At 46.6% G+C, this 11,293-nt stretch overlaps 2 protein-coding genes across 2 annotated transcripts; one reads left to right on the forward strand and one right to left on the reverse strand.

Moving 5' to 3' along the window:
- Positions 1-3: 3 nt before the first annotated feature.
- Positions 4-7,000, reverse strand: gabarapl2 (GABA(A) receptor-associated protein like 2). Its single transcript, XM_062389210.1, has 4 exons — positions 6,819-7,000; positions 5,121-5,176; positions 2,543-2,715; positions 4-1,618 (listed from the first exon to the last, which is right to left on the reverse strand). Exons 1-4 carry the CDS (start codon positions 6,850-6,852, stop codon positions 1,504-1,506), a joined length of 378 nt encoding a protein of 125 aa, XP_062245194.1. The 5' UTR covers positions 6,853-7,000; the 3' UTR covers positions 4-1,503.
- Positions 7,001-7,179: 179 nt separating this feature from the next.
- tmem231 (transmembrane protein 231) lies at positions 7,180-10,595 on the forward strand. Its single transcript, XM_062389181.1, has 7 exons — positions 7,180-7,936; positions 8,017-8,183; positions 8,268-8,396; positions 9,114-9,257; positions 9,462-9,543; positions 9,662-9,765; positions 10,041-10,595. Exons 1-7 carry the CDS (start codon positions 7,798-7,800, stop codon positions 10,203-10,205), a joined length of 930 nt encoding a protein of 309 aa, XP_062245165.1. The 5' UTR covers positions 7,180-7,797; the 3' UTR covers positions 10,206-10,595.
- The last annotated feature ends 698 nt before the right edge of the window (positions 10,596-11,293 follow it).

Consider the following 11,293-nt stretch of genomic DNA (forward strand, 5'->3'; position numbering starts at 1 on the left):
ACGTTTCATTTTGGATTGACTTTTATTGGTCAGGTCTTCCAGCTGCCTCACCTTTTTCAAATATCTAAAACTCTGCTACGTTTCATTTTTAAATATATTTAACGATCATACAACACAGATGAAATAAAACAATCCTCCATATCATAGCATTCCATCATCATTATATTGCACTTGTACAGAGCATCTGGAGGCAGCCTTGTGGACCAGCAGGTGAGTCGCTCTGATTCAGAACCAGAAGCTTCAGCTGTGGTCAGAACGTCAGCGACAGATTCATCCAGAGAGAGAGAGAGAGAAGATGGTTTCTGGTTTCAGGCCATTGACCCGAGCAGCACTTTACTGGGAATACTGGACGTGGCTTTTGTTTTCCATGGGATTCAAACTCTGCACAGGATAAATCTGCCTCCGGTGATTTTATTCACAAACTTGTTCAACTCTAAAATTTGCAGCGACAGAGTTGAACGTTGTGTATCTGGTAAAAACCTCAGGATAACGAAGCTTGTGATGTTGTTGTCATGCACCTGTTGGATGTGTGTGTGTGTGTGTGTGTGTGTGTCACAGCTCAGGAAACACGCAGCTGCCTCGTGTTTGTGTCTCAGTGGGGTGTAAACAGTTGTTCTGGTTCTCTTCCAGTGCAACATAGTGAGTCACTGGACCACTGATGGGTTTCCCAGTTGCCTTTCACATGAACTTTGACCTTTAACTCCATCAAGGCAGCAACAGAAAACTGCTGAAGGTTAAATACAGAACATGCATCAAATTTAAATCAACTTAAAAATAACCTTGTGTTGGGAGTTCATTAGCGGTTCACTCAGGAACATGTTGGCGTCACAGGTCTGAATCCTGGGTGGAGTCTAATGTTAGCAACACCCTGAGAGGAACACACGCTCTACACCCGCTGCCTCCTCGCCACTTTACAGCCCCGCCCCCTCATTCAGCACGCCAGCAGCCTGCTCCGCCCCCTGTCACATGCTTATAGTCCCTGGAGTGGACGTGTTGAGTTAAATTACATATCTTAGTCTTTATACATGACATATAAATACATCCATAATGAGATTAATGACTGATTGAATATATGATCACAGGATTTCTCTCCACATCGTGTCCTGTGTGATGATGCGTGTGCGTGTTCTTTTATTTGAGACACTGATGACGTTAATAAACTAATGAGGAGTGATGTGCTCAGTATGTGTGGTGGTTATTCTTATTGGATGTCATGGCAGTGTTAAAGATGTTTCTCTCCTTTAAACAGTTAAAATATTAATTGATCTGGGCTTTCCAAAAAATGACATGTTGTAGAGTCATGTTGCAGGTCATCATATTGTGTGTGTGTGTGTGTGTGTGTGTGTGTGTGTGGTATCAAAACATTTTCCATAAATGCAGATTGCCGATAGTGTACATGCGTTATTTACATGACACTTGTATAGACCTGCGTAGGGCCCAGCTGTGTGTGTTACTGTGTGTGTGTGTGTGTGTGTGTGTGTGAGACTGGTGTTCAGATGAGCATTAACCACGTGTTGTGTGAAAGGCGTTGTAACCAAAGGTGTTCTCTCCGCTGTAGGCCACGTACAGGAAACCGTCCTCGTCCTTTTCCTTGTCATAGAGCTGGCCCATAGTCAGACTGCAACACACAACACAACAGGAACCACTGATTAGACACACACAAACACACACACACACACACTAGTTCTGCTGCAGCATCGTGACATTATGTCTCTTGTGAACACTTTATCTTGAGAACGCTTGGAGAGGATCTGAGACTCAGATGAGCTGATTACATTTGTTGGTCCCAGTGACCTCAGGGTCAGACCACGGAGCTGTGACCCTTGACCTCTGCGTGTCTGCGTGTTCCATTTTAAATGTGAAGATAGAAAACTGAAGGAGACAGAAAACTTTGTCTGCTGCCAAATCGTCTGAGTGTGTTTATATGATATTAAATTTCATCATGACATCATTCAGAGTCTGTGGAGTGGAGCTGGGATGTCTAGGCCCCGCCCATACAAGCACTTGGCCAATCGTGAGTCAGCCTGTGCCCCAGTAAGTGATTCTGGACACACTGGTATCAGAGTCTCACTGGTGGTGGATCAGTGGGACAGGAAGCTGTGGGAAGCAGGTCAGATTCCTCAGATCCACGCTGTGGCTCTGGTGTTTCAACAGATTACAGATCAACTGGGGTTTTGTCTGGTGTTCATGGGGAGAGGCCAGTGTGGCCTCCTCCTCTTGTGGGGGGGGGGGGGGGGGGGGGTAAAGACACACACATGACTGGGACGTTCGCTCTGAGTTCGCCTGGTAGTAGTAGCAGTAGTAATAGGTTACAATCAGTAAATGTGGGTAAAAGAAAAACACAAACTGAGTCAACGTGAAGCTGAAATTTGTTTTTTGTGGTGGTGGATTCGTCCCTGGCTGAGTGTGTGTGTGTCTGCAGCCCGGTTGTGTGATAAATGTGTTGCTCACGACCTGAAGCAGGTGGAACCAGACGGCCTCTTCACGGCCTCATGACCCACCTGGTTGAACTGGGACCAGTGAAGGTGGGCGTGGCTCTCACCTGGACTGGGGCACGGTTTTGTCGACGAAGAGGAAGATGGCTTTCTCTGAAGGCAGCTGGATGCGTTTCCTGATGATCCACATGAACTGGGCCACTGTGATGTCAGAGGGCACCAGGTACTTCCTCTTATCGATGTCCACGATCTGAGAGCCGGACACCTTCTCCACTATCACCTGCAGCACACACGTAACACAAATCAACACACGTTAACACACGTTAACACACAGTCCAGAAGAAGCAGTTTCACAGGTTCTTTTCATTTTACTGCTAAAACTGATTTATTTTGTGTTTTATTTATGTTTTGTTTTTGGAAAGACGTCAACATTTAGTGACATGTTGTGTAGTTGGTGTTTGTGAAGCAGCAGCAGGTCATCGGTTTGACTCGTTCAAACAGGAACATGTGGGGAACATCCAGGCGAGGGGCGGAGCCTATAGAGCAGCAGGGGCGGAGCCTGTAGAGCAGCAGGAGGCGGGACATGACGTGGAAAGATCAGTGTTGTTGTTTACAGCTCATCCACACCGGAGTCGGCCCTCATCACCAGAAGATCTGGAATCTCCTTGAGTTTCTAAGTTAACGTCTTCATCTTCTACGGTTCTGGCTCCTCTTCTTCATCCTGAGATGTTTGTGTTCTTCATGTTTCACGTCACGTGTTAGAAACCTCATCAACACGTCCACTCGCTCACTGGGAAGCTTCCACACATTGTCCTGCTGGTTACTCACATGGACTCACTCTGACATGTTACACACATTCTACCAGGAGGCTGCAAAATCATTTGTTATAATGCAGGTCAGACGTCCTTGATGTGGCTCAGGACACTTTCCTGTTCCCACTGATAAAAGGCTGTAGACAGGTGTCTCAGACCTTCACCCTGAAAGACCTTCTCAAATTACAGTAATTTGATCAATGGCTCAGATTAAAATATTAGTTAGTCCAGCTTTAAACTCTCAACAGAACCTGATGGTTTGTTGGAATCAGGTGGTTCAGGTCTCTCTTGTCTCATTTTTCATTTCGAGAGGGAAGTTGGATTCGTCTTCCACTCTGCAGTCGTCCCTTTGAACAGGTGCAGAAAGGAACACACGATATCTTTGTGTGTGGGTATTGTCCGTCACACAAAGCCTCTGGGTTTGTGTTTCCTCAGGTCAGGCAGTTTAAATGTGAATGTGACCTGAGGTCAGTGTCTACGAGGAGTTTAACATCCGTCCACACTGTGACGCTGGCTGAGGGGCTGGGACATCTGACAGACGTCTCTTTATAAACTTTATAAAATCGGCTGCTCATATTTCTTTTTTTTGTTCCTCAAGGTTTCTTTTCAGAAGTGTTTATGTGTGACATTGTTAAAGAACCGGGATCCCATCAGCATTTAGACCCAGGAGGAATTTTTGCCAATAGAAATATGATAAGTTGATTATTATATGTGGAAAGAGCTCATCAGTCAAGAGTTCATCTCCTCAACAGTCTCTTAAATTCACATGATCATAAATATCAGATCCATGAATCTCTGAGGAGGTGAGGAGATAAGATGGTGGGGAGTTGAGGAGGTGAGGAGGTGAGGAGATGAGAAGGTGAGGAGAAGGGGAGGTGAGGAGACGAGGAGGTGAGGAGATAAGAAGGTGAGGAGATGAGGAGGTGAGGAGATGAGTAGGTGAGGAGGTGAGTAGGTGAGGAGGTGAGGAGGTGAGGAGGTGAGGAGGTGAGGAGATGAGGAGGTGAGGAGATGAGTAGGTGAGGAGATGAGTAGGTGAGGAGGTGAGGAGGTGAGGAGGAGAGGAGGTTAGTGTGTGTAAGGGTAGTGTGTGACAGGAAGTGTAGTATTAGCATCTGGCTCCAGAAATCCATCACTGGGTTTTTTACTTTTCACTGATTCCTCAGAGATCCATGGATCTGATATTTATGATCATGTGAATTTAAGAGACTGTTGAGGAGATGAACTCTTGACTGATGAGCTCTTTCCACATATAATAATCAACTTATCATTTTTCTATTGGCAAAAATTCCTCCTGGGTCTAAATGCTGATGTGATCCCGGTTCTTTCACAATGTCACACATAAACACTTCTGAAGAGAAACCTTGAGGAATAAAAAAAAAGAAATATGATAAAGAAATATGAGCAGCCGATTTTATAAAGTTGTAAGAGACGTCCGTCAGATGTCACTGACCCTCAGCCAGCGTTAGAGTGTGGACGGATGTTAAACTCCTCATAGACACTGACCTCAGGTCACATTCACATTTAATCTACCTGACCTGAGGAAACAAACCCAGAGGCTTTGTGTGACGGACAATACCACAAAGACATCGTGTTCCTTCCTGCACAGGAAGAAGGTTCAAACCTGTCTGTGCAGTTCCCATGAGGATTCACTTCCTCCTGCTGGTTTGACTGGGAGTGAGGACAGGCTCTAAATGTCAGAGACTGATGAGCTGTCCAACGCTGCTGGGACTGGCTCAGCTGTCAATCAAGACTCACCCTGTCACTCTCTCCTTAGCTCTACACTTCCTGTCACTCAGTACCCCTTCACACACACTCACTACACCTACACAGACTCACACACACTCTCTCTCACACACACACTCTCTCTCACCGGTACTCTGTCGGGATATTTGCTGCGTATTTTGGCCGACTCCACACATCGGTGCTCTGAGGGAGAGAGAGAGAACAAACAGGAAGTCAGAGATTACAGGGATGAGCCATCGCCTCCTCACCTCCTCATCTCCTCTCCTATTCACCTCCTCATCTCCTCTCCTCCTCATCTCCTCACCTCATCTCCTCACCTCCTCTCCTATTCACCTCCTCATCTCCTCATCTCCTCTCCTCCTCATCTCCTCACCTCATCTCCTCACCCCCTCACCTCCTCTTCTCCTCACCTCATCTCCTCACCTCCTCACCCCCTCACCTCCTCACCTCCTCTCCTATTCAACTCCTCACCTCCTCTCCTCCTCACCTCCTCTCCTATTCACCTCCTCATCTCCTCACCTCCTCTCCTCCTCATCTCCTCACCTCCTCTCCTATTCACCTACTCATCTCCTCACCTCCTCACCTCCTCACCTCACCCCCTCTCCTATTCACCCCCTCACCTCCTCTCCTCCTCACCTCTCCTCCTCACCTCCTCACCTGACCCCCTCACCTCCTCTCCTCCTCACCTCATCTCCTCACCTCCTCACCTCCTTACCTCCTCACCTCCTCTCCTCCTCAACTCCTCTCCTCCTCACCTCTCCTCCTCACCTCCTCACCTGACCCCCTCACCTCCTCACCCCCTCTCCTCTTCACCTCCTCTCCTCCTCTCCTCTGGTCCTGTAGTGTCACCAGCACTTTACTGGAGAACACGAGCAGAGAACTTTACCCTGAACTCACATCTGGATTCAGATCAATAGATATTAGTAGAAGATGTTTTACAAGCTCTAAAAGTTATGTGAGGAAAACCTTCTGTATCAAGTTCACACTGACGGCTGAAACTGTCTGTTTCTCTTGATTTCGTTTTATACAAACTGAAAACTACATTCTTAGTGTTCAAAGTGCAGTGGCCCTGAAGTGAAAATCCCAAAACACAATCAACACAAAGACAACATAACAAGTGTCTGTTGTGTTTTTTGAACTGTTGTGGTTTCGTATTTGTTGTGTTATTTGTCCCTGACTTGTCTCCTGAGCTGTTCTGTGATTCTTCACCTCAGGACCTCTGACCTCCAGCAGCTTCCATGAATCTGCTGAGTCAGTGAAGGTCCCACACCGAGGCGTGACGGTGCAGATGAAGGCCTCGCTCCTGGTGGAGGTCAGCTGACTGTCAGCTGACTGAAGGTGGAGCGGCACCAGGACACCGGGGATCGAACATGTGATGCTAGTAACTGTAGCTTCAGACATTAGCAGCTCAGGGTTCCAGCAGCATGCAGCTTGTGAGCAGGAGGAGATGACGAGGGAAGAAACACAATGTACACAGGAGGAGGAGGAGAGGAGAAGTAGGAATAATAGAGGAAGAGAAGAGGAAGAGAGGAGGAGAGGAGGAGGATGAAGGAGGAAGAGAGGAGTAGGAGAGGAAAGGATGAGGAGGAAGGAGGAGGAGAGGAGGGAGGAGAAGTAGGAATATTAGAGGAAGAGAGGAGGAAGGAGGATGAGGAGGACGGAGGAAGAGAGGAGGAGAAAGGGGAGAGAGGAAGAAGAGGAGGATGAGGAGGAAGGAGGATGAGAGGAGGAGAAAGGGGAGAGCGGAAGAAGAGGAGGATGAGGAGGAGGAGGGTGCATGACATGACAACATCCTCTGGTTTCATAACAATCCAAAGCGCGTTACCGAGGGAGTGATCCTCTTTAAACATCCATTTCATGTTTGCTGCGGCCCCGCACTGACGCGTGATGAGGAGTCGGAGATGCGGGGGGAGGCCGGAGATCTGCGGGAACCGTCGGTTTCTAACGTCCGGAGAAGAGCGACCAAAACAAAACGTCACGCATCAGCTGTGCGTCCGGCCGGAAGAGTCGTCACTACCCGCCTGAGGCGTGGTGCTGAGCTGCGTTCACTGGCTGCTGCCGGAATTTATATTGGAGGAATCCTATGAAGCTGAGTCATGAATAACATGGATCATAAGATAGTTATTAATAATTATATGTGAAGTTATTAACATATCAATTATCTCATTATTACAGCGATAATCTTCGAATTTAATATAATATAGTTTTGCCATCAACAATATTATTTACAATTACATTAAAGTTCATTAAAAATAAACAACAACCATCGTCCTAAGGGGAGTTTGTTTGACTCAGTTTTTTGTGATCTCCTCACATTTTGTGAACTACAGCAGCAGCATTGAGAAAATAGCGGATAATTAATAATTTCTGGAGTTTACATCTAAATAAAACACAACTACTCTTTGTTGCATCTGGTTTATTTCTCTATAACAAATCGAAACATTGCAACAGAAGCTCGTTGAGTATCTTTCAAATGAGTTTGTCTTCTATAAGTGTTCTAAAAACGAGGTTCCCTGAACGCAACATGACCGTCTCTCCATGGTAACTGAGAGACGCTGAACTCCTCTCAACATGGCGGCGCTTGGTGCTAGGATGCTAACGCTAGCAGCATGTTAGCCTGCTCCGCTGAGTCTAAACTAGTTTGTGCGGGGATTTAACGTGGGAATCGAACCCGTGGATGTTGCCTAACGACGCTCTGTTTGTATTCACGCAGCGGTTTGTTCGGTTTTCTCCGGTTTCCCCCGGTTTCTGCTCCACTCTCCCAGTTAGCTTAGGTGCTAGCTGGGTCGTTCCCATCGCCGCTCATGGCTTTCTACGAAGTGTACTCTCATCCGGCTCTGGTTCGGTACAAGACGAGTGTTTGCACCAAGGCGTCCGTGTTCCTGGTCGTGGTCCTGGGCCTCACGTACATCGCCCCCCTGCTGGTCGCGTACAGGAGCCAAGGTAACACCGAGCCGGGGGGGGGGGGGACTCTGCGTTCACATCCCAGTCTGTGTTTCACCGCCTTGTTGACCCGTGTTTAGGGTTCTGGATCAAAGTGAGCAGCTACGAGGAGCAGCCGGTGGTGCGGTACCAGTACCAGGCTCTGCTGGTGGCAGCTACCGGTCCGCTGGGGGACTACGTGGCCTGGAGCACCTTCCCCAACCTGAACCACATGCTGGGGGCCAAGCTCCGGATCCCTGTCGTCTCTGTAAGGCAGCTCGATGTGCACCAGTTCGTCCTCCTGTAGATTCTGATCCAACAAGTCACGTGCTGCTGTTTCCCCCTGCTGCAGGTGAGAGAAGAGGACACGAACCAGGACGGGAAGTTTGACCTCCTGACCTTTAAACTGCAGCTGCCCCTGAACGCAGAGGAGCATGTGACCAGCGTCCAGCTGCTGCTCAGCTTCAGCTACCAGCTCTTTGTATGTATCCACCGACACACACTCTGATGAATCATCACTTCAAATACACAATCCATGCAAATGGGGTATATCCCGAAATCACAACAGACATCACCTGAAGACACTCTACAGAGAGAGAGAGAGAGAGAGAGAGAGAGAGAGAGAGAGAGAGAGAGAGAGAGAGAGAGAGAGAGAGAGAGAGAGAGAGAGAGAGCCTGGGATAATGAATATCATAATAATGACAGATGTAATTATGTTATCAGTGACAGCAGCACCAGTTAATAATAATAATAATATAATCATTTCTTTTGGAGGAATGTTGAACAGGTTATTATAAACACACATGACCATAATAAGTTGTGTGTCTGTCTTACAGCTTGTGATAACTTCCTGAACATGGTTTGTTTCCCAGCACTTTGAGCAGAACAAAGTAATTTCATAACATTTCATAAATCATTTTATGGTGCTATTTTATTCCAGGATTAGTAATTCATTTTTCCCTCTGAATGCAGTTTCACCCACAGTTTTCTGCGATCCTGTAAAAACGTTGTACTACACTTCACGGTGAAGTAATTATAAGGAGGCGGAGCTTTGTTTGTGAACAGCTGTCAATCAGATTTAACTTTATTAATACTTCCCTGTATGAACAGTAAAACGTCGATCATGGCAGTACGGTCTCCAAAGCATCGGTCAAAGTCCCAACTGGAGCGAGCATGTGTTTCCTCTGTGTCCTCTCAGCGGATGTCCACGGTGGTGATGCAGAGCCTGGTCTACGTGCAGCACTCGTCTTCTGTCCCTGGAGCGAAGCTGTTCATCAGTGGAGACCTGAGGCTGCAGCAGAGGACGCCCCTGCCTCACCGAGGACTCTACAACGTTTACAATGTGAGAGGACACACACACACTGTCCTCGTGTTTCTCTCTCTCTATCTATCTCGTGTTGTGCTTTTCCTCAGGATGATCCCAGGACAAATATTTCATTGGAATAAGTTACACACACTCTCGTGGAAGGAAGAAGTGGAACAGACAACTGATCCTCACTTGTGAAAGTTCTATGTCATGTCCATCTTTCTTTACCTTGATGCTCAGGTGTCTGTGATCGACGGCTCCAGCCCCTTTGCGAGTGCGTATGACCTCGAGGACATCATCAGGAGATACCAGGAAAGAAACTGTGAGTTGACATGAACTCATATTTTTACAGCTGTTAATAAACCCAGATGAGAACCTGCAGCTTATCACATCCTTCAGCAAACCTGCATTTTGTAAACAGTTCCTTTTCTCTGCCGCAGTGACCACCGTGCTGTCCTGTCCCATGCCGGTGTGGACAGTGGGACGAGCTGCTGGTTCCCCCTTTGAGCTCAATGCAGAGATCCGTTACCCAGTGGAGGTCATTACATATCCTTTGACAAAGTCAGGAAAGTGTGTGTGTGTTGTGTAATATATTACACAATACACTCTTTAGAAAGATCATTCACTATTGTTTCTGGGATGTGAAGCTGCTTCCCTGTTAGAATAATTATATTCACAGTCTTGTTCCTTTTGAATAATTATTAAAATATTTAAACACTTCCTTTAAGGATATTCTGAAACTTCAGTGGAAATTCCAAAATCCATCTTTTTAGTTTACTGTGAACTTGTTATGATCTTCTCCTCCTTAACGTTCCCTCCACCTATCGCCCCGGGTTCTGGGAAACGATCAAGTTCGCCTGGATCCAGTACGTCAGCGTCCTGCTCATCTTCGTGTGGCTCTTTGAACGGATCCAGAGATATGTTTTCCAGAACCAGGTTCTGACCACCGTACCCATACCAGTGGGAAAAGCTCACCTGTCGTGATTCACTGGTAGTGACTGGACCCTCATGTCAGAATCACATGTCTCACAATGACTCAGCCTGAAGTTCATGGTTGTGTGTTGACCAGAGCAGGCGGCGCTCCGACAGTTTCCTCTTTCCACTTCTGGGTCGGGTTCTTTATGAAAACACGCTGAAAGATCTCATCTTCTCCAGGACAGGTCTCTACACCTGACCTCCACGACCGAAACACACCTGTTCTTCTTTCTCTGCTGTTATATTGATTATTTTAATGTATATAAATAGATTTTTTTAAAATATTTTTACTAGTTGTATGTTCATGACCATTTGTAAAAGCAGTTTTGTTGATCTGCTTATTTTTGTACCGTTCTAAAGCTTTGGTTAAATAATAATAAATAGATTTATACATTTGAATGTTTGGTATCTTCTTAAAGCACAAGACTTTTCTGTCGTTGGTTTTGTGAGGATATAATCGTGGGGGGGGGGGGGTCAGATGGAGATCAGGTGTCTCTTCTCCAGCAGCTAGGGGCTGGTGCAAAAATATTCCTGATTGCATCTTGACTGAGACCCTGGATATCAGCCTGCAGCAGACAAACAGGGATCGGATCAGTCTCAGAGGTTAGAGGCCTCAACACAATGACCACATGGAGCCAATCACCAGTGAGCTGTCAATCTGCACGTCTCAGCCCATTTGTATATCATCAAATAACTCATTCAAACCAGACTGATCAGAGACACTTGAACAAACGTCCGTGTGAGAAGAAGAACCTGAGATTATTGTCTCTGTTTCTGTTCTTGCTCTATTTGAACCACGTCTCCTCTCGTGCTGTCGTGTCAGATCTCATTTGGTCTTAGTGAATCAGTGTAGGTTCATCTCAGCTGCTGAAGTTTAATGTATTTACTAACGAGGAGATATCATGGATCTCCTGCTCAGTGACTGAACACAGAAGTGTTGATCCAATGAAGACTCAGGAACCTTGACCCTGGTTCTTATCTATGACCCTCAGACTATCTGCTGTGTCCCAATGAGCCAAGTCTATAAACATACGTTTTATGGAAGAACTATAAACTCCACCCGCTCATTTCACCTTATATAACCAGGGACTTCTGGG

This window comes from Platichthys flesus, chromosome 6 (genome assembly GCF_949316205.1).
Source record: "Platichthys flesus chromosome 6, fPlaFle2.1, whole genome shotgun sequence".
Lineage (NCBI taxonomy): Eukaryota > Metazoa > Chordata > Actinopteri > Pleuronectiformes > Pleuronectidae > Platichthys > Platichthys flesus.